The sequence below is a fragment of the Etheostoma spectabile genome, chromosome 7, assembly GCF_008692095.1.
Source record: "Etheostoma spectabile isolate EspeVRDwgs_2016 chromosome 7, UIUC_Espe_1.0, whole genome shotgun sequence".
Lineage (NCBI taxonomy): Eukaryota > Metazoa > Chordata > Actinopteri > Perciformes > Percidae > Etheostoma > Etheostoma spectabile.
The window spans coordinates 6,246,802-6,270,604 of record NC_045739.1 but is presented as its reverse complement, the minus strand read 5'-3'; the positions used below and the strand labels follow the sequence as shown (position 1 = coordinate 6,270,604).

Here is a 23,803-nt window from a genome sequence, read left to right as displayed (position 1 = left end):
AAAAAAAAAAAAAAAAAAAAACAAAAAAAAAAAAAAAAAAAAAAAAAAAAAAAAAAAAAAAAAACAAAAAAAAAAAAAAAAAAAAAAAACACAAAAAAAAAAAAAAAAAAAAAAAAAAAAAAAAAAAAAAAAAAAAAAAAAAAAAAAAAAAAAAAAAAAAAAAAAAAAAAAAAAAAAAAAAAAAAAAAAAAAAAAAAAAAAAAAAAAAAAAAAAAAAAAAAAAAAAAAAAACAATAAAAAATTAAAAAAAAAAACAAAAAAAAAAAAAAAAAAAAAAAAAAAAAAAAAAAAAAAAAAAAAAAAAAAAAAAAAAAAAAAAAAAAAAAAAAAAAAAAAAAAAAAAAAAAAAAAAAAAAAAAAAAAAAAAAAAAAAAAAAAAAAAAAAAAAAAAAAAAAAAAAAAAAAAAAAAAAAAAAAAAAAAAAAAAAAAAAAAAAAAAAAAAAAAAAAAAAAAAAAAAAAGATCTCTGTATTACATTCAAACTTTTGAGTTGTTTTCTCTTGCCCTTTTGCCGATCAATGTGCATTCTTTCTATAGTATTCACTCTAAAAAAAAAAAAAAAAAAAAAAAGGAACAACATAGGTTTGTTATCAGTTGTGGAAAGTAACAGTACATTTACTCAAATACTGTACTTGAGTACAATTTGGAGATACTTTACATGAGTATTTCCATTTTATGCTACTTTATACTTTACGAATTCCACTACATTTTGGTGGCAAATATTGAACTTTTTACTCCACTTCACTTATATGATAGCTTTAGTTACTATACTTATAGGTTACAGTGCACAGCAGTAGATAAGGTAATTGAAAATAGCTCCATCTTTACCATCTGCAACATTAAAGTGATACTTGCATTCAATTATCAATGATTATAATCCAATAATATAATTGATAAACATTGTTCTGAAATGGGACATTCTGCATTGAATGCAGGACTTTTACTTTTAAGACTATTTTACAATGTAATATTGATAGTTATAAAAATCGGAATACTTCTTCCACAACTGTTTGTCGCATAGCCCTTTTTATATGAAGGACTAGAGGACTTTTTGTCCTATCCTGTGTTGGGACAACAGTATTTCTTAACAGTCAGGCCCACAGCTGGTGGTCGTGATGTTACATATTTTTGTATGCTAAAAACTTCACTAAAATCAAATTAAACTCCCCAATAAAGCAATAAGCACATTTCTCAGCATGTCAAACTATGTATTTTAGACAAATATATAATGTAGTAGCATGATGAATGATTTCTTTGATTGTAATCTTCCAGGTGAACCGTGTGAGGACCAGGGACTTGGACTGTTGTCTAACGGTGCCCCTAATTATAGAGGCTGGAGATAGCCTGGACTTGGTCATTAGCAGGAATCCACTGGCAGCGGCAGACACTGGGCTGCCCGACGACTCTGACGACCCCTTAAACTCACTGTTCTGCTTTCCCGAGCACAGGACCAACAGCATTGCCCTGTGACCACAAATGCTTTTTGAAACACTGGGACCACACACATGTCGTGCACTGTTACGTTTGTCACATAGTACCTCTCAGACAGATCTTCACACTCACGCCATAACATCCTCACAGAAACGGCCACTCTCATCGCACGAAGTGCACGTTTTCACTACTGCCCCTTTTAGTCACTGTGTTCACATGATGCAGTTCAGAGGAGGCTCTGGCTTCAGGGCAGCCCCCTCCCCTTTCCTCTCCAGAGGAAAAGCCACATGGCGAGTTATATAACAGGGGGAGTCATTGCTTCTGACTGAGCCAGGATGTCAACACACACGCCTCAGCTCTAGAGAGAGTCAAATGCTACACATACACGCACTGCTACATTTACCATCTTTGCTCTAATGAGCTTCATGTTACAAGTGAAAGCACATTTTCCACAATCTTTCTTTTGTTGTTAAATTTTTTTTTACATGCATATAAAACACAAACACACACATTGACATGCAGGGTGTTAGTGGACTCAAGGTCCAAAGGCACATTGTGTTTATTTGAGTTATTTCAGCTACGACTTGGCTCACTGCCCTCGTTTCCAGTCTCTCCTTCTCACTGCCCGCCCTGGAGAAGGGACAGTGCCTCCAAATAGACAGAATGCTCTCTAATACGTTCCATGTATCATTTGCTGAATTTGAATGCCCCTAACATCTTGATACCAAGAATTCTTGTGAAGACACTCCACCCTATCTGAATGGGTCCAGAGAGACTCCAGTGTTCAGAGATATATAATGTTGCAATATGTTGTTTTTTTTGTCCATGTCTTGATGGCTCAGCCACACGTTTACAAAGATGTTTTCAGTTTCACATTCTGCACACATTTTTTCTAACACTTCATTTGCACATTACGCACATTTTATGATTGATTTGTTAAAAATTCTGTTTCACTTTTTTCCCCCACTTTCACTGTGTGACTCTGTGTCTCAGTATGTGGCATTACACCAGAATGACTTATGGGAGGATCTAATGCCTTTTCAATTTTCAGAGATGATTTTTTTTTTTTTTTTTCACTCAACATCTGACTGGATTGATGTCCCCCTCTGCAGTAGCTGTGTTTCCTACCTGTATCTATAAGCATGTAAGGTATGCACTGGGTTTGTCGTGCAAGTAGCTCTTCCCTATAACAAAACCGTATTGGATTCCTCTGTTTTCTCCAACAGGATCTTTGTGACAGGCCCCCCGTCCCTTCTTTTTTTTTTTATCATGACTACATGTTTTTATAAAGCTTTTGCGTAACAAATCTGACCTGCTGATCCAGCTGCCTCTCTGGAATATATATTGGTTTCATTTGTTGGCTGATATCAAGATTTTGTGAGATAGTGTCACTGTCCCATTTAGACTGATTCATCCTTGGGGCGTTAACTTTTTTTAAATCAGATTTCATGTCTTGCATTAAATGTTATGTTGCATACCGAGGCCTATTTTGTAAGGTTTTATATTAATTTATTGTATTGTACCTTTTTATTTTAATGTACAATGTATCATGGGTATGCAGTGTTTTGTTTTTATTAACAGTATATTATCTTTCTGTAAGCTGTGATACTGAATGTGGCTGCTCATTGGTTAATTTCCGCATCCTCTCTGAATACGTTTGGAATCGTTTCAAAGGAAATGGAAAAATGTATTGATATATTATTTTTGTTATTTAATTTATTAACTAAGAAACATTTCTTTTACAAGAATAAAGTTCATGAAACCATAGTTGATTTGGATCTGGTTTCTCAAGTGTGTTTAATTTCCCTAAATCTAGACCATACTATTCCTAGACTGTATATCCAAAAAATTACAATACCCTGTTATTTAACATTAACAAGAAATTATACAATATTTGCTATTTGGGAAGTCAACTAAACTGCAACAATTGCTTATCAGTTTGGAACACAGTTTCAAGTGCAGTTGATAGTTGTGCTCATCAAAGAATGAGCCCAGACAGAGTCTAACTGTCCACCCTTGTTTGAAGCCAAAATTCTTAAAAACATCCTGGGAACAAATGTGGTGTCTTATTTGTTCTATGAAGGCGTGCAAAAGATCATTTTATTTTCACCAGGTTTGTTTTCCAAATATTTTTATGTTCAGGAAGTGATCTTCAAACACTAAATATGAGCCTCTCACTTGACCTCTTCACAGAAATAAATCTGCAAGTTAAAACAATTTGCTTACTCATGTACACAGGCACTCATGTTGACTATCCAAGTGATGTGAATTAAAGCATTTGGGAGTTCAGTGCCTCAGGGGCTTCAGCCGGACAGTGGGGCACCAGAGACATGCCCATATAAGCAAGTGCCATCCTTGGGCCGTGGGAGAGATGGCAATGCAGTTCCCACCTGCTGGGGAGCGTTAGATTGATGGAGGGACTGACAACCAGAAAAAAAAAAATCTAGGCCAAGTGTCAAACCAGGTGGAAACTCACTAAGGTTAGCATCAGTGTTATCTGCTTGATGGAGGACTTTTACATAAAAATAGCCATTTCACAGATGAAATCAAAATGTATTGTGATCTGTATAAGTAGCACTTACTCAAAATAAACAGTATTGATGAAGGTTAGAAGAGGAACAGCTAAGTAGATGATCACATGAATAAAAATAATACTTAGCAATGTTTGATTAGTACGTTAAATTGTACCCAACAGCCTTCTCTAAACCAATGACTAGAGGCTGTGCACACACATACAAAGTGCTTGGAGTTAAGTCATCTGAAAGTTAAGAACTGCAATCATATCTAGATTACCGTCAGGACCTGTATTTCTATGAAGAAAGACAACATGATATTGTGCGGAAATGCAGCCTCTTAATCATCTGTGCGGTGCTGTTCTCATCTCCTTTTACAAAAGCAACTCTTCCAATATGCAGTGATGACTTAATGGTGAGAATAAATCATAACCGAAACACTTTACAGCCCACTTGTGTAGTTTGATTTAGCTGAATGATTCAGGTACCAATAAAATAGTAAGTGGTTCCCACTGGTACTTAAATGTAGGTGCATAGCAGGCAGACAGCAGGTTAAACTCTAGCTCGCTGCATTGTTACTCCTTTGTTCCCCATAGTCTTATTTTCTTCCCCTGTACCTACAAAGGTTAAGTACTAGTAGAAACTGGTAAGTATGTTATCGGTACCTGGTTCATAGAAAAAAAAATGACACTGTCAATCATGGGCTGTATTAGTAAGTTTTTTTCCATGTCAATCATGTCACTTAACAATTTCAACCACATTTAAATGTGAGGTGGACATTTCTCCACTTTACAGGAATTATGATCTATAAATGCTTAAGAGACGTTCATTTTAAGAAAAAAGAATTATTGAGACATAAAATCCAAAGAAAAAATATGTTTATTTGTAATCTATGTAGAAATGATGCAATGTGCATCTCAAAAGGGGACAACTGTGAGACAAAAATACTTTGGTACACATGAATCTCCAAGATTTTAACAGACAAAGCAGCTTGGTATTGTGGTGGCTCCTGCACATGCTTAAGATTGAGTATCCAACTGTGCAATTTGATGCATTATTGAACATTATTCTAAATTTGATGGTGCATTTTGAGCGAGCACAGAATGCCATTGCTTCAGTGAATATTGCACACTGGAAAATGTAATCCTGGCTCCCAATGTAATCAATATTTAAAAACAAATTGCTTTTTTTGAGTTTTCAGTAAAAATAATTTATCAGTGATGGTGTTTATATGATGCACAGTATAAAATTGTTACAAAAGGCATATGTGATTACAAACAATTCAAATTCTACAATACAAAGGCCTAAGCTGAACATTAAAAACTAGAATCCAGTGGTAGTTCTGCAAAGCACTTCTGCTTCTGTAATGAGCACGATGGAGAGTTGTCAGGATGCTTAGAAAAAAGTAACGTTTTTAGTTTGAAGTGATGTTCTCACAGATCCTTCTAAATATATTTGATGTCAGATTTCTATTCTATTTTGTTGTCATCTTAGCAAGAAGACAAATAGATACTGTATACCAAAGTTTACAATATCAAAAAAGTTAGACGCTAAAAATATTTTTTCCTGAAATGTGTTGCAAACGCAACTACAAATACCTTGAAACAATAAAAACAAATACTACAATAAAAAGGTGAAATGACATAAAGTGCAAAAAGAGGTTTCAATAAATGCACTATGGGACTGACTATAGTAGTCACACAGGCTGTGTACAAATACTCTAAAAATGCCACTTCCCTTTTCTCCTTATTTCTTCTTCCTTAGCTGTTTTTTTTTTAATCTCATTCTGTTTTTGAGGATGGATAGATCTTCTTATGAATGCATTTCTCACAGTATTTGGCCAAGGCCTTGTTCAACTTGCAATTTAAAGGATGTAAAGCAAGATTAACTCTATACACTGCATATTGCCACTTAAAATGCTATGTGTACTCTGAGAGACGTGGGTGGCTCACTTTCGCTTCTAGCGAGGTACATTCATTTTAACTGCAGGGATGAACAACAACAACAACAACATTAGAGGTTAGCTTGGGCAACGAGACTGCCACAATCGTGAGGATGTTTAGTTTTCTTAAACGCGGTTAATTACTTGTTTAGTTTACCGAATTTATGTGAAGTGAGAATTTAATCTTTTCTTCTATTACACCAAAAAAGCTAATTCCTTATCTTGTCTCTGGAATCAACAGAAATGTAGTAAACAATGAACATTTTCTATCTCAAAAAGTGCCTAAACTGAGATCAGTGCCAACTACAGAAACAACAAATGTAATCAACAATATCAATATAGTAAAAAAAACAAAAAAACAATTAGAGAATAAAACATTACAACAATAATATATAACTCTCTTCATATAAATCAAACCAGAGTATCTCTAATGTGAATATAATGGATGATGCAAACCTACCATTATCAAAGTTAGCAAATATGATAATAATACAGAAAGCACATTAATCTTTTTCCTCTCACAGAGAGTGCTCACATAGTTGTTTCTACAATGGTGTGGGTGGGCTTGATCAAGCCATTGTTCCTGTTTGGGTCCAGGGGCTGTGTCAACTCGCTGCCCTTCAAGTTGTACTCTTTTGGGCGAGAGCTCACGCCTGACTTCGCTGGGGCTGCCACTGCTTTGATCCTCTGAGGGAAGGAGATGAAAGATTAGGCTAATGATCATCACAAACGGGGGCAGTTTAAGGCTCAACGTGACAACTATCAAATTGAAAATGGCAAACATAATTCAACTTGTATCACATCTGTATTCCTGCATGCATAAACAAAATTCAAAACATTTCAAAAATTTCCTTTAAAAGCACTAAAGGATTGAGCTCACCTCAATCAGGGATCCCTCAGACTGTAAGATCTTGATGACCATCACCATGGGAATACACATCATGGAGGACAGGGCCATTAACCAGCCCAAACCGATGGCCCAGTCCGGGTACTCATACACCTTGTTATAGGTCAAGGGCTTGTACTTGACCAAGGAGAAGACAAAGCAGCCCTGGAAAACAAACACATTGTTCTTTTAGTACACCCCTATGACCTTCAACATTTAACTGTCAACATGTCGTCAACAATATCTCATCTAACACCATAAAGCGTCACTCCAAAGGCTGGCACTTATTTCTCACCATGCAGAGGACAGGAGTTATTATGGTCCAGCTCCATTTCATCCACGCGTTTGGTCTGTAGCCAATCATATCCTCAACGCCATCGTAGAAATTATCAACTCCTTTCCAACACAAAGAGAATGAAGAATGACATGAGTGATAGCGTGTGTGTGTCAGCAAAGTTAATTGATATTGTACATAAGATATCATTAGTTTGTACTGTTCACGTGTTATTTTTTGTTATTGCATAGTCTATATCCATGAAGTTCCACTTCAGGGATTGTTCAGGTGCTGCCGGAAATTCCGACTAAAAAAAAACTAAACCATCCTCTCTCCCATCCCAGAATGCGGTGTGAACTAGCCGCACCCTCTACCACAGCACTGTGGTCTGGCAATGCGAGACAAGTTATCACAGATTGACCTTCATTTTCGAAATGAGCATGTTTATGGGCCCTTATCTCTCGTTGTCTGCCCTAAACTGCCCCACCCCCCACCCTCTGCTGGGTCATGTACCACAAAATGTATATAGTATAAACAGTCTAAGCTTTGTCAGGTGTACTGTAGCTAGATTACTAGGTCATCAAGTATCCTTCCAAAATGTTTATTGTGGTGAACTGTGTTCTTTTTGCATTGCTTAGTGTGGTGTGTGTGCTATGCTTTAAATGGGCCTAATGTTTGTTATGTTATGTTCCTATGAACATGTTAACAATATGTTCTTTTTTCTGTTTTCAGTTTTTTTTTTTTTAACAAAGGGACAAAGGGACTACAGATGAATGCAAAGTGCAGCAGCTAGTAAGGTCCATTTTGATGCTGCTACAATAGCATCTGTTGTAAAAAACTATACAACTATAAGTAAAATAATAAAACAGCTCCTGAACGTCTAGGACACTGGTTTTCAAACTTGATTTTTCTTGTGTTGGAGAGATTCTTTTGTCTTAATTTGTTTATCTGTTGAAGCTCCTAAACTTGAACGTTTTTAAATTACATTACATTTTGATGACTACATAAGCAACAATTACAACTGAAGAAAGAAAGAAGCTTGTTTATTTGAAATCATTGTGCAGTTAGGCAACCTGCACTTTACCAAGCGGCCCTTTGTTTTTGTTTTTATCTGTAATACTGGAGGCCATTTTCTGGTAAAACTTAAGGGACAATTGACTGGAAAAATTATTCAAATTTACACAAGGATTGTTCAGTAATGGGGGGGGGGGGGGGGGGTTAGTCCTGTCATGGTGTTACTGCCTGGGAACGTTTTGATAGTGGTAGTGACAGTGTTGGATGGAGACCAGCTGGATGGAGACCAGTTTGAAACAGTAGTAAGGGGTAGGAAAGAGAAATTAAATATTGGGGTTGTTGCGAGCTGCTTGACCTGAGTTTTTTTGAGGAAATATTTTTAGCCTCACAGTCACAAAAGTATATGTATATTGGTTTGGCAGATGCATTTTTTATTTCCATTAACAGAATCAGATGGCTTCACAATACTACGATTTATTATAGAAAGATGCTGCATTGCTTTCATTACAATTCTTTTCTTTTTTTATTAGATTAAGTCTTTTTTTATTGATGATGGAGGATGTAATCTGGTGGGATGAAACCCTGGATTGCCAATCACAATCTAGCAGGGGACAAACACTATTCCCACCCGCATTCACTACGCCTCTGCATGCAGTTAAAGTTATTTACTACTGCCATGGGAGGAACCACAAGGACTTCTTGGTTTACCACCAACAAGATTGTTTCTGCTTTCTTCCCTCAACTCTTCAGTACCGTTACTTTGAAAAACAACACACACGACAACAGCGATCACATAAAGTCGTTTCCACTTACCATAAACCCAGGCTACAGCAATGCATTCAAAGAATGCAACCCACAAAAGGCACACACCACTGGCTGCATAGTAGTCAAAGAGTTGAAACACATACATGCCACCCTGGAAAAAGAAAAAAGGAAAGCCACATTAATTACCTCTCTGATGTGTGTGGAACAAAATCAAAGAGATAGAAGTGGGTATTAAAGCAGAGTGTGGGTGTGTGTGTGTATGTGGGGGGGGGGGGTGTTGTAGGCGGCATACAAGAATACTGGCACCGCACCAATAGAAGCAGAGTTCAACAGGTGCTGAGACGCCATTGAAGCACAGTTAACTGCTAAACGGAAAACGGCATTCCGAATTGTTCCACTCAGACACAGGATGTGAGTGGTAAATGTGGTAGGAAGCCATATTTGGTCGTAACAATGAGGCAGCCAACAGGCAAGTGGAAAGTCTGTGGCGTTATCTCTGCTGTTGATCCAAACACACAGACTCTCTTTTCCTTCTAAACAGGATAAGCAGTAGAAGTGAGAGTGCAGAGGCTCCAATGAAGTGACTGTTGGTGAACTTACTTTCGTTACCATGGCAAGTCCCAAGAGATAGCTCATGAAACACATCACAGCTATAAAGATCTCCCGTCGGTAACCCTTCCTGAGGATGGCCGGATATAGATCCACAATAGAGGTGATCTGTCCTTCCACTTCAACAAACTGTGGGGACAAAAGCAACTATTGAGAACTCGGGGGAAAAAAATGTCTCTTTATGTGTGCATGCAGCTCTTGTTTTTCTTCTACAAACCAGTGATTAGAGAATGAGAGCCGTCTTTGTTAAGCAGTAATGAGAATTTAAACAGGGGTGCACTGGTTTGTTGCTACCAAGACAACAAAACAACAGAGAATCACTGTCTCCGTCTCTCTCTTGCTTTCCTGTGTCTCTGCATTGCCTCATAATGTCATAACAAAATAATGAAAATGTTCCTATTGACGAAGAACATGCTGCTTTGTTACATAAATAACCAAACAAAAACTCCTTACATAACAGTGGCATGTATGTGTGAGCGATGTTAACAATATATAGCATTCAGAACTACAAATCTGCATTAAATGTATGGTCAAGAAATGCACCCACACACACTGTAACTGGCAACATTTCTTTGGAATTAGCCGCATGAGTATTTACACGTATTCAAATTTAGAGCATCGGCCTGATCTTGCAATTGGGGGAGATAAGTAGCTGGTCATGTGCTGGACTGAGTTAGCACAGGAGTAGAATTTCACTTGGAGGCAGGAAATGTGATATGGCTGGCCAATCCCTCTTGTGCACACTTGTGTTGTCTACTTAGATTATCTTGTCTGTTCCTATCGAAGCTAGATGGCTTGCATACAAGCTATTATAATGGCTTCTACTAACTAAATGTTTTGCGTTTAACATCCATCAACTTCTGAAAATGTAATTTGTGGAATTACAGGGCATTAAAAGGACTCAAAGTGTGGTTGTGATAAAAAAATCCCTTTGTGGGAACAAGCTGCTTTTCTTGTCTGTTAGTAATCTGATACCTTGGAGACATGAGATGTGGATCAGAGAGACACTAAAAGGGTTTTACACATTGTGGCTGGCAGAAGCCAACTCACCCATGGGACCTGGAAGGTGTCTGTGTGAATTAACAGGCAGTTCATCAACAAACAATTCTGTATATGGCTCGACACCACAGGGATTGTGAAAATACTGACCTGGCTGTCAAGGCCCAGAAGCAGCAGCATGATAAAGAAGAGGACGGCCCAGAGGGTTGGCAGCGGCATCATGGACACAGCTTTAGGGTAGGCGATGAAGGCCAAGCCAGGACCTGGAGGGAGAACATAGTGGGGTGGGGGAGAAGGAGCGGAGAACAGAATTAATGTTTCTATCTGATTTCAGCTTGGACGACATTTCGGGATTGGAAAAATATTATAAAGATTGAGCTAGAGAGGCTTCGCGGGGTATGGCACTGCCAATAATCTATATTAATCTATATTGTCCAACAACTGAAAGACATTGGGTCAAGTCTATGGGATTGAGTGTTAATTCTTTGTTGTCTCTGTGTTAAATGTCTATAATCAAATTTTTTTTTTTCATGCTCTAGTGTCCTGTATGTGTTTACTAGTGTATGTGTCTCTTTATACTGTACATATTACTGCCTATACTGTATATAACATAACCAGACCATTCAATGCACATATTATTCATTAGGTTCTGTTTATACTGTACACACTACAGCTGTTTTACTTTTGTTTATTGTTTGGTATAGGTCACATATAACTAATATGAAAATGCTAAAAAAAAAATTACTAGTCTCCATTTTTGGTACTTACTGTGTGCCATGACAATAAAGAGGTATTTAATCTAAACAAAGCAGATGAGGATTGTAGCCAAGCCATGAACCATATCAACAGGAATAGTAAGAGCATGGGGCACAAAGTCAGCAATCACATGAATTTGTTTCCTTTAAACAGCTGAGCAAAATGTAATTTATTTCTACAAATGCTTTAATTTATAAATTTTGGTTCTATGTCTTCATATATGAAGGAATATCTTGTATCTACACGCTAACACAACATCACAGACTTGCTGTCATTGCTTTACAATTATAGTTGGATTTCACACGATTATATTCAAGTTGCAGTCTTAAAGAAAGCAAGAGTTTAATCTTAAACTGAACAGAGCGAGCATGCTGAAAGAAGATGCATCTCCTTCAAAGTCCACATAGAGTATTAAGGAAGGCAGAAACAGAACCAGTGGCATCCACCTCAGGAGATCCACGGCTTGTTAACAGAACTGGGCTAACAATGCAGTGCTGCTGGTCAGAAATATCAATTCTGGTTGCCAGCGCACAATATACAGTAAAGTATATACAGTACGGTGCCAATCTTCTTAGCAATGTCCACTGGTCAAAAAGATTCAAAGCTACTAAATGACATGAGCAAGTTGAATGTGGGACGTGAGGACACCTGGTGCCATTGAACACTTGTAGTTATGATGAGGAGCTCTTTGACACAGCAGCTCATTGTGTAGCTAAAACATACAGCACCAATGCCATGCAATCTGTTCTCAGAAAAGGGGGAACAGATTTCACACTGAAGTAACAATTCTGTTTCTTTGAGGCTCTTATTCAAGGAGTGTGCAATTGCCGATACCTCTACATTTCAGCATCATCGTTTCCGAGACTTTAATAAACTACTTGAATTACTATTTCCCCCTCATTTCTTTTTGATAATTTTCCAATTGTCTTTTTTTTTGTGTTTGGCAACAGCACCCACCATCACTGCTGCCATCACCTTGACCCTCGTACCTGACTCTGCCACATCGGCAATGTCCACCCCTTGTTCTTGTGCCATGAAGCCCAGGACGGAAAATATTGCGAAGCCAGACACAAAACTGGTACCGCTGTTGAGGCCTCCCAGCAGCAAACAGTCCCTATGTCACACATATGTCATGGAGGTTGTTAATCAACACAGACGGAACCGAAGTTCCCATTTTCTTTTCACGCAACCGTCTCTGACACGAGTTGCTGTCACTACTGCAGTCTCTCACCCCCCCTCCCCCTCCCCGTGGAAACACAGCTCACCTGTAGCAATTGTATTTGTATTTGTTGTAGCTCCCCAGTGATGTCATGGCTCCCAGGCAAATGGCGTAAGAGAAGAAAATCTGGGTCCCCGCGTCAATCCACACCTGAGAAAACAGAGGAACAGTTGGATTTCCCAGTGTTTTCCATAACAGATGAGGTCAACCTCTAACCTCCAGGGGTGGCAGTATCTCAGTCCGTAGGGAGTTGGGTTGGGAACCGGAGGGTCACTAGTTCAAGTTCCCATTCGGCTCAAAGTACAGCATGTGGACTGGTAGCTGAGAGATGACAGTTCACCTCCTGTGCACTGCCAAGGGGCTCTTGAGTAAGGCACTAAACCCCCCTCAACCGCTCAGGGCGCTCGTCCAGCGCTGGCAGCCCACTCACTCTGACATCTCCCCATTAGTGCAAAAATAGGTCCTAAGCATGTGTGTATTTCAGGCCTGTGTGTGATAAAAACACAGTGTAAATTGTAATTTCCCCATAGGGGATCAATAAAGAGTATTAAAAAAAAAAAAACACCTGTTGTGAAATGTGTTTTCAGCTAATAAAAAGTATGAACGAATAAGTGATTGCTCACACCGAGAAGACAAAAATGTTATGACCTCTGCCAAGGAGGTTATGTTTTCAGTTTGATTTGTCAATCCAGTTTTTTTATTTGTCTCATGACAAATTGAACATGGTTCAATTTCAGTGAAACTTAATCTCATCAGCTCCTTCAATTTGTGTGTCCTGACACCAGTGGGTCAGGTCCTTGTCGTCAGCAAACTTGATGACGGTGTTGGAGTCAAAAGTGACCACATAGTCGTGTGTGTACAGGGAGTACAGCAGGGGATTCAAAACACAGCCTTGGGGTGCTCCGTTGTTAAGGACGAGGGTGGAAGAAGTTTCTCCGTCAACCCTCGCCTGTAGAAAACTCTGGTGTTAAATGCGGAACTGTAGTCAATGAACAGCAATCTCACATAGCTTCCTATCTTTTTCTAGGTAAGATAGGCTGGTGTCGACGATGTGCGCTATGGCCTTGTTTTCTTGGGCACAGGAATGATGGTGGACTTCTTGAAGCATGTGGTGATGACAGACAGAGCCAGTGACAGGTTGAATATCATTGTGAATACTGGCGCTAGTAGGTGCAACCATTCTAAAAATCCCAGATTAACACATTATAGGAGGTGCTGGTAGGTGGATTTTGGACAGAGCCAAGCAAGCAGTTTCCAGTTTTCATACTAAGCTAACCAGCTGCTAGGTGTAGTTGCATAATTAGCGTACAGACAATCAATCAATCCATTTTTATTTGTCATAGAAAATTATGCGAGGCACAATTCCAGTGAAATGTTATCCCATTAGCTCCTTCAACTTGTGCATGATTCATCATAAAGCAGAATGTGTCTGCCATACTGGCACACAGAAAAAGAGTCACCAGGTTGTCGGTGTTCATTTCCACCTTGCTTGTCTCTGTTGCAGAGATGGAGTTGGATACAGAGATGGTCTTGCTTGTCCACATAGTCGGACAAACGGATCTTAGCCATAGGTCATCATAGCCAATAGCCATCTTCACCTTTTCCTCGGTGTTAACTCTATTGTTTACAACTGAAAACCTCAAGAGGCCAGGCTAGCAGCGTGAGCAGGAAGTTAGAAGAATTGGCATAAGATGATGAGCGACTCATAGCAAAACCGTCCAATGTAAACCGTACAGAGCAACACTAATATTTGTAATGATTCTCAGAAATGAGAGTGGTAGGAATCTTGTCACATAACTCTCAGCAAGAAAGCAAATAAGTGTGTTTCCTAAAAAGTAAAACTAATCCTTTAATACCTGGACACAGAAATGTGAAAGATATGAAGGGCAGTGGTTAAAGTAGCAAACTATTACAGAAAAAGAGGAGAAGATCCTACCTCTGGGTCTTGTAGGCGGGTCAGGTTAGGGTAAAGGTAGAATTTGATCCCTTCAGATGCCCCAGGCAGGGTCACTCCACGCACCAGCAGCACAATCAGCATCACAAATGGGAAAGTTGCTGTTATGTACACCACCTAGACAGGACAAGGAATTATTAGCCAAAATACTGAGCAACAGTTATAGACGTATGATTCATTGTTGTTGAGGTAGGATAAACTCAATTTCCTTTTAAGTTCTAATTTTGAACATATTTTTTTTTTCTCCAGAAAAAACATGCATTGTTCCTCTAATTTCCCAATATTTTAACAGAGATAATGTAGAATAGGTCTGGGAACAGTGATGCATACTACCTACAGAAGTCAGAAAGAGGGTTTAGAAGTGCATGCCTAATAGTACTCTACACAGTACAATAGCTTCTCACTTTCTGAATTGCTATCTGGTTAAAGACTAAGGATGGTCATTTTAATGCACACTAATCCCAACAATGAATCGTGCATTATACATGGAAATAAACCCACAGGAAGTCCTTAATAGAGTTAATAATTTTCCTGACAGAGCTCCTCCTGTTGGCTGTGGCCCAGTTTCTGCCCCGCTAACAGAAACAAAGAAAGGACTAAGGTGCGGCAGTCAACTGCTTACAGCCGACAGTGAGTCTGGCCAACAAGAAACTTCCAGGACAGCGCAGAGACTTGAGTCTCTAAATCAACCAAATGAACTGCTTTCCTAGCATGTGGCTTTTCTCTGAGCAACAGTGTTTTGTAACTGACTTGTCAGGGTAAAAAAAACAAAATAAAGGCCTAACAGCATCCAGGCCACAAAATAAGTAGAGGATATGTCTACGCCTCCAGCACTCACTTTCCCAGTGGTCTTAACTCCCTTCCAGATGCAGAAGAAGCAGACAACCCACACTGCTAGGAGACACAGGGCCAGGTCCCACTTCAGGGGCCCTATGTCCTCAATCCCAGTGGAGATGCTCAGGACGTTGCGTCTGCAGAGGATACAGAGGCACAGAACAGGTTAATGGCAGTTGTGGGACTTAAAATAGAAGAGGTTATCTTGTACATTTTCAAACACGGGAACTTTCCTGGTGTTCTGAAAACTCAAGACAATGATAGGTACAATAAAAGTGGAAATCTAACAGCCACATGACTTGGCCTTTACTCTGACATGTCCACACCCTGCAGATACTAAAATGGTGAGATGACTACGTGGAAAAGCTTTGAGGCTTAAACATTTAGGCGTCTAATGCTGCATGAACACTTGTAGTTTAGATGAATTGTCATCAAATTTATACATGTAAGAAAGCACATTTTGAAGAGCTGCTTTTAACATGTGAAAGGTGCTGTATAAATAAAGTTAAGATAGATATAAACTGGCAGAACTAAAGTAAACTGTGCATTTTTGTAATAATTGTGCCTGTTTAAACACATTTACACAAGCAAGATGCAGCAGAGGCAGTGTTACTTTAGTATATTCACGTGACTGTTTGTGTGTGTGTTTGGCAGGCTCTCAGTAAATACTCACTCCCAGAACTCCGTGACAGGGGAGGTAAAGTTGGTCATGTTGGCTGCTAGCCATAGGGTTTTGTTCTTGCGGACTGTGTCCTCTATACAGAATTCGGTGTTCCAGGGCTGGTTGCATTTAGACCAGGGGAGCTCCGGCTGAAAGCACTGAAACAGGTAGTAGAGTCCCCAGGCCAAGATCACAATGTAATAGATGTTTAGTAGAGATACGATCACGACAGAGGCATAGCCAATACCTGGAGAGAGGGAGGAAAGAAGGCAGATTTTCAGCTCAAGATATAATCCAAGACAGAGTTGTGATTTCAATATATTTCATTATTAAGCCTTTGTTATGTTTCTGGGCACCAATAATCACTCCACTAAGTCCTGAGTGAAATATCTACCTCTTTAGCTGCTAAATGCTCCACTATGTTCCCCAGCCAGACACTGGCTTTGTCTGTCGGTGGGTTTTAAGAGCTTTGTCCCTTGTAGATTCCTTGTTGTCACAAAATAGTGATAAAAACTGTTACAGTAGCTGAAAATATTTTTCTCTGGCCTTTAGTAGTTTATCTTCTTGTCTTGCGCCACACGTCAGTGATACGTTTTGGGGTCGGAGTTGCAACTTTCAGTCAGAGAGCAAAACACAGATTTTTAGCCTGGAGGTAAATAACTTAAATGAAGACTTTAAAAGCCTGCTTTCACAAACATAAATAACAACAAACTCTTTATAAAAACTAAAGAAGGGAAAGTTTGACTCTAGTGTTCTATCTAGTGACTCTATCTAGTGTTTTTGTGTCCTTAGTGTTTAAACACTATTTTAAGATGACTTTGCCACGAACCTGGACACAGAAATCCGCGGTACTCTTCCACTGCTCAAGAGTATTTTTAAACTCATCATCTCTGTTGCCCCCAATGTCTTGTTTCCACATACCAAATGCAAACTGACGGACAAGTCAATGCTGTGACAGGTGTGTGTGTGTGTGTGTGTGTGTGTGTGTGTGTGTGTGTGTGTGTGTGTGTGTGTGCGTGCGTATGTTTGTGTGGACTCCAATGAGTACTGGAGTGCAGGGAGTAAAGTCATGAATTTCACTGTGTGATAAAAACACATGAGGGCGGGGGTGGGGTGGGGGGGGGTGATAGTGGAGACCATCAGCAGCTGCTAGAGATCCGATGAAGCACAGCTTCCTCTCTTTTCAAGTCATATCCCCTATGTGATCATGAGTAAGGGTGTCATGGCAGCAGCTGAAGGTGTGGTACCTCAATGCTTGTCCACAGCTGTCACTCAAATGTAGGAAGAAGAAGCAATGAGAGGCCCTTAACTGTCTTAAAGTATCAGTATGTTATTGGTGATCTCAAGTCCAACGACCTCTGAGAGAACCCGACCCTGACAACACCGTCACAGAAGACCTACAGTATTTATAACATCCTATAAGCTAAGACAAAACAAGTGGATCCACACTGTCAACAAAAAATACAGACCTGCTGCAGATTTTGCAAATCTGTTTCCATGGCAATCAATCCATTATACACACAAAATATTCAATCTAAGGATGACTTCATGTTTCTGAGCTCCTTCAAGCATGTGCACACTAAAAAAAAAAATCCCGAGTCAAGTTACTAACCCAGTTTCAGGGCCTGTGGGCTTTTTTGGGGGTTGTTTTCTAAAGAATAAGTAAAAAAAAAAAATACTTCACTTAAGTGAGAGAAACTTGCAAAACTTCCTAGACTGGGGAACATTGTTTGGGGGATTTAATGTCCAAGACATGAAAACATTTGAATGATGCATCTGCTGCTTCCTCTCCATTTACAATAGTACACACCTGACTGTTTTAACAAGTTTCTTTTTAGGAGGGGTAGATGTTTGTTTGTGGTTTTTTCAACTGTTTTGGAAATAATCCAAACTTGGATGAATTGTTCAGAGCGAAGACATATTGTGTGTTGAATTAACTGTTACGTTTTTTTTTTTTTTTTAAACTTACATGTCAGATGTTGTCCTTTGCACTTTGGAATGTAGTGTAATATTTAAGGTAACAAAATAAAACAGTAAAAAGCTTTTTTTGTCTAAAGTGAATGAAAACATACAGTTTTTGGTTTCATTTATGAACCAACTGAAATGTAATTATGACAATGTTACTGGGTCAAAATAACCACCTACTGGAGTGGCGGAATAACCCAATGAAAATATGATACACTAAATAACTCTAAACTGGATTGTTTTGGGTGTGATGGGTGACCCTGTGGTTTTTATGCTCATGGGTACCGGGTCAGTGCTAGATTGACCCAAACTAGATTCAATTTATATGTTATTTAATTTATTTATTTTTTGATTATTTCGTTGGGGCATTTTTTATTAGATAGTTTAGAGAGATAACAAAGGGGAGCGAGAGAGAGAGAGAGAAGGGACAACGTGAAGCAAAGGGCCGCAGGTCGGATTCTAACCCTGGCAGCTGCAAAGGACTCAGCCTTTATGGGGCGCACACTCGACCAAGTGAGCTAGAGGTCGCCCCAACCCAGTATTTGGTGTGTGGTGTTTGTAAATGTGTATTTATGTTTGCCTAAATGAATATCACTGCACAATCTTCCTATTGGTTGCCGGGCTGAGGTAGGAGGAGCTAACCTCGTCACAGAGACTGGGGGAGTAGTCAAAGGAGAAGAAGAATACGAAGCTGGGGTCAGAGTTCCGGACGAAAGACATGCCATTAGTAATGCGTTATATTACTGCGTTACAGCAAAAAGGAATACACTACTGTGATTGCGTTACTTTTGTGTAATGTCGTTTACATAACACAAAGCAGCCTAAGGGCCTGAAACCATGCTGCGTCTTATTTGCTTGGACTGACCAGTGAAGATGGGGCAGAGCTTGGCCCAGCAGGTGATCCCTCCTTCAGAAGTGTACTGGCCCAGTGCGACCTCCAGGAAGAACACAGGCAGGCCACCCCCAAACAGGAAGATGAAGTAAGGGATGAGAAACGCACCTGTGTAATGGATAGAGGAAGTAAGACATCTTCTAGTGACGATCACCCCCCCACCTAGGATTTTTTTGGCTTAACCCCAATGTGTTGTGTTTCTTCTGCCTACCTCCACCATTTTTATAACAAAGGTAAGGAAAGCGCCAGACGTTTCCTAATCCAACAAAGCCGCCGGCTACGGACAGGACAAAGTCGAGCTTACTGGCCCACTTTTCTCTCTGAGGAGCCTTGCCTTCAGCCTCGTCCTCAGGCCGTGTGCCTGGGCTCTTCCCCGGTGAAGGTTTCAGCGTGTCCTTGTGAAAATCCTTTAAGCATTGGAATTTCTCTTTTTGTGCCATGCTGTGGACAGCAAAAAAAGAAAGGGGAACCATAAGATGTAGAGATACAAAGAGAAAGACAGAGAGACAGGGATGGGCATGAAAAAACACAGATAGGGAGGAGCATTATGGGGCTAATGCTGTCGTCTGATTGTGTTACAGCGTGCTGTGTAACCACTAAATACATGCTATACGGTACTATCTTGTTAATCTTGCTAATCTGAAAAGCTGATGCACGGAGGTCATTCAGGCTAGAGAAATGTTTGAGTAGCTGATTGAAACAGACAGCGAGATTCCAACCATTAACAAAGAATATCCACTCTGTTTCTTTATCTTTCTCAATCAATCTGTAGAAAAAAAACATCTATATTTCACATGCATGCTGCAAGCTATATAGCTATAATATCACCCACGCTGAAAGACAAGCACCTTGGCGTCAGTATGAGCACATTCTGCTGTTCACGTAGCTCTCTGTTTTCCCAACTTTACTCTGAGTTTCAGGGAGTATTTTGCTGCTCGGAGGGGGGCACATTGTCACTGGAGGAAAAGGAAGGGAATGTTTGGATACATTACATGCTTCAAGTAAAGTTTTCTCTTTGCTTCCTTTTATGTTACTGTATCAGCAACAAATCACTCCTCCGTAATCCAAAATTAGAGAAGAAGACATCCCTATGCATTCCCAAAGCCCTGGCTGCTCTCAAGATGATGCAACAGCTTAAGCACACTTGGGCATTTACACTGTAAAGCACCTTTCCAAGAAAGACTGAAGTATTCTATTTCCCATTGAGCCCAAGAGGAGAAAAGAAACCCTAATAGGACAGGAATAAGTCTTGAGACATGCCAAGACTGGATGGGCGTTAAGCTCCCGGCTGACATGTAAAAAAGAACAATAAGGGGGACAATGAGAAAGCTATGATTCATTGTAATATATGAGATTGATTGTAAAACTAGTGAGAAAAGCTTCCTCTTATTTTAGGGCATTTAAACAATATTGGGCAATATCAATACTTCCCCTTAACTATTGCGGGCCCAGAGATACATTTAAACTGCATGTCTGTTGAAAGCTTCGATAAAAAACAAGTTGTACAGACAAGTGTTAAGCCTGTGGGAAAAGTGGGAAACTCTGGGACATTGAAAAATGGAAAAACGGACAACTGTGTCTCTTCACTTAATTAACGCTTGAACAACAACAACAACAACAACAACTCCTCCATCCCCCCCATGTTTGCTCACTGCGTCCCATCATTTTCTAGGATTTCTCTCTTCCTGTTATGCATGACAAGTCAACTTGAACAGCTTTCCATTCTCAAACCTCCTTACATAACTGGATCCATTCTTGCCCACTCTGTTTCTCATCCTGTTTTTCTCTCTCTCTCTCTCTCTCTCTCTCTCTCTTTTCCCCGTTTCCCCTCATCTGCTTAGCGTATGCTTTCACCTGCCTGCATGGTTTTAGGAGGCTGTCTGCCAGCCAGATAAGACTTAAGACCAACTGTCCTAGGGATTTAAACCAGACATATGCGCTATTAACCTTTTTTTTTTTAATCCGCACAACATTATTACTGCCTAAATCCTCATTGATGTCAACGTGAATCACACAAGACAACACTAAAATGTATTTGCAGGTCTTTTCTCTATTCATCTAACCCTTTAACACACTAATAGACTCCTACGATATCCACCAAAGCATTACACCCCTTTGTATTATACGTCCATTCATGCAGAACATTTTGACTTAACACATGCAGACCCTGAAAAAGTTTAGAAAACTTACATTTCCTTCATGGCTGCGACTATGTATAGAGTCCTCTCTCTCAGCTGTCACCATTCCTCTGTACTGAATGCCTTTATGCCAACACTGCTCACAAGTAGTTGAGCTGACAGCAGGGCCCGCCCCTTGGCTAAAGACAATTAAATCCAAAGTGGAGATTGGACGCAGCCTCGCTGTGACAGACAACTCAGGTACCAACATGGGAGACTGTAAATTTCCACTTACCACAACTCCCTGCCCACATACACACACACAGCCAAGTGCCCCCCCCCACACACACACACACACTTATTTATGTTGGAGACACAGTGGACAAGTCAGAGGCTGGTCCAAACCCGGGGGTTGGCCTTGAATTATGATCTTGAACAAATGGATGAACTGAAGGCAGCATTCAGAGTTTTTGTGTGTGTGTGTGTGTGGGGGGGGGGGGTTCTTCTTTTTTCTGTTGCACACTCAAACAGCACTAAAGTATGAAGCACAGTTTCATAACAAGCCCCAATAACATCACCATGCCACTCCCAAACATCTTTGTGTGAAAACTATTTTTATTCACGCGTATGCTGCGATAATTCTTGGTATGCAGAGCATTTAGAATCACTGGCCCTCCATTCTTTCATAACAAGTGGTTTGTTATCTGTGAAACGTAAACCAGTACAGTATCTGCTTATAACAACTCCTAATAAGGTAAAGTGTCCTGCTCGTCAATGAGTCCGTTTAGGTACCATTCACTGCTTAGCTCAGAGCTCACAATGGCTGGACAAATGCTGGCGGACAAAAGTCAATTAAAAACAGAAAGAAAGCCCGTTTCAAATCAAACAGTTCCCATTGTGATGTTTGTTCATTACTTATAGCTCACAGACAGCCTCTGAAAATGAGTCAGTTCTTGTTGAATAACAACATAATGTCAACCTGGATCTGTATATTTTTTTTTATTATTGCTAATAGGCCTACACTTTTTAGTCTACCAACTCCAAACTACTGCTTTATTTTTATTGTGTCTTGTCTTCTAAAATTGGATCTGCGTTTCAGCTTTACCATTGTTGTGATCAGATATCTTGCGAGTGAGGAGCAGACAACCAATCTCCTAATTTAGCATTAAAACTATATTTGTCTAAAGGTAAATTCATTTTTAAACATGCTTACAGTTTAAATGCAATGGAAACGCTACACACTTGTTCACATCATGAGCTCATTTCACGCTAAAATATTGAACCACTAACTGAGAAGGTAAAAATGATTGTGAATATTGATAAACCACCAACTTTTCATCACCCACAGTTAAAAAAAAAATGTCCTTTAGGATTTATCCTGCTGATTGAATGAATTGGTGTTATAAGGGAGACACTTGACCAGATGACCTGTGGGTGTGGAGGGTGAGTGCACCTGGCATCAACACACACACACACACACACACACACACACACACACACACACACACAGAGAGACAGACACAGACACAGACACACACACACACATCCTAAGCCGGGCTGAGCCTGAAGGCGTCACAGCAGCCCTCGAAAAATTTATCAAAGAGAATCGAGGAACAGTCTTATCAGCTATAAACACAGGAGTCCGGGTTCAAAGGGCAAAGCTGCGGGTTTTATTTAAAACCAAAACAATATATGCTTGAGATGTTTTTTCAAAGCAGAGTTAAAACGCCAGGACTTTCTTTTCTTTTTCATAGCGGAATTAGGACAGCAGCATGTCAAAGAAAAAAAGGAACAGTCTGTTATATCAGAGAATAAAAGGAATTAGCGTGCCTGTTACATCAAAATACGGTGACAAATGATAGTCAACTTAGTGTTTTTAAAAAAAATGTAATCTTAAAAACAGACAGCTTAAAAGCAGATAACTATACGTCAATTAAAACATTAAGCATCATTTACTGACTTGATACGTAAGGAAGATGCCGAAATACCTCTCGTCGTAATAGGCAGCCTGTTGTTCCTTATTTGGTCGCCTACGTTTAAAGTGAAACTATTTCATCTATTTTTCTGAGAGACCATTGTTTCTACGCGCTTGTGCGCGTTTGGTTTAATATCAGTTTGAGTGGAAAATCACCAGCTTCTCCATGCAACAACTTCTTAAAGCGACAGCCTCCCTCCGCGCGCGCTTCACCTGAGTCTCTGGCAACGCATTACAGGTTTTTTTTACGTTGCTATGACAATTGTTTCAATACTTTTAAGAATTGTCTTAAACTTTTAACGCACCCACACACCTACAACAGACAACTGACAATACTTTATGCTCAAAAGCACACATTGTAACTCCAACACTAATTTTCAAAATACAATGATACACTAACACAATACACCATGCCTACCAAAACATTGCAAACATGTCCCAAAATCAAATAATTCTTCCTAACACATGTTCTCTCCCAACAGGAACATTTAGTCAGTCGTAGCCCTTACATAGGCAACACTACCGGTCAAAAGTTTGGGGTCACTTCGAAATTTCCATTGCACTCCATTATAGACAGAATACCAGTTGAGATCAGTTGCATTTTTTAACAGCGCAGCAGGTTTCATATTACTTATGTGCTACATAATTGCAAAAGGGTTCTCCAATGTTTTCTCAGTTAGTTTTTTTTAATGATATCAGATTAGTGAACAGAATGTGCCTTTGGAACATTGGATGAATGGTTGCTGATAATGGGTAATGTGATATTGCATTAAAGATCAGCCCCCCACTCAGATCAGCGGTATTCTGTCTAACATCGAGTGGAATGGAAATTTGTAAGTGGCCCCATACTTTTGACCGGTAGTGTGTATGTCATAAAAACACTAATATCAGGTGGAATTATAGAAACTGCATTGTTTTATATGTGTCAGGTCTGCCCTTACACAATAGATAATAGTACTATATTGTATTGACCATAGATTGTGTTTTACACTGCAGT

The 23,803-nt window shown here is 39.4% G+C and overlaps 2 protein-coding genes across 9 annotated transcripts in view; one reads left to right on the top strand and one right to left on the bottom strand.

Moving 5' to 3' along the window:
• Nucleotides 1-3,206, top strand: part of LOC116693152 (glutamate receptor-interacting protein 2) — a 31,180-nt gene extending 27,974 nt beyond the window's left edge. For all 6 annotated transcript variants that reach the window (XM_032521901.1, XM_032521900.1, XM_032521906.1 and 3 more), the window contains exon 24: nt 1,273-3,206. In XM_032521901.1, coding sequence (XP_032377792.1) covers nt 1,273-1,470 — 198 coding nt within the window. In that variant the 3' untranslated portion in view covers nt 1,471-3,206. The remainder of the gene's footprint in view (nt 1-1,272) is intronic.
• A 1,599-nt stretch (nt 3,207-4,805) lies between these two features.
• On the bottom strand, nt 4,806-23,025 carry LOC116693159 (sodium- and chloride-dependent taurine transporter). Of its 3 annotated transcripts, none has more exons than XM_032521923.1 (14): nt 22,820-23,025; nt 18,926-19,155; nt 18,688-18,822; nt 15,870-16,104; nt 15,201-15,333; nt 14,345-14,479; nt 12,455-12,558; nt 12,179-12,303; nt 10,584-10,696; nt 9,426-9,563; nt 8,874-8,976; nt 7,068-7,168; nt 6,767-6,937; nt 4,806-6,573 (listed from the first exon to the last, which is right to left on the bottom strand). In XM_032521923.1, exons 2-14 carry the CDS (start codon nt 19,152-19,154, stop codon nt 6,418-6,420), a joined length of 1,878 nt encoding a protein of 625 aa, XP_032377814.1. In that variant the 5' UTR covers nt 19,155; nt 22,820-23,025; the 3' UTR covers nt 4,806-6,417. The 3 variants fall into 3 exon arrangements, with proteins under 3 accessions (XP_032377814.1, XP_032377815.1, XP_032377813.1); XM_032521924.1 differs by having other exon boundaries at nt 22,792-22,974; XM_032521922.1 differs by lacking the exon at nt 22,820-23,025 and adding an exon at nt 20,905-21,037.
• Between the last annotated feature and the right edge of the window lie 778 nt (nt 23,026-23,803).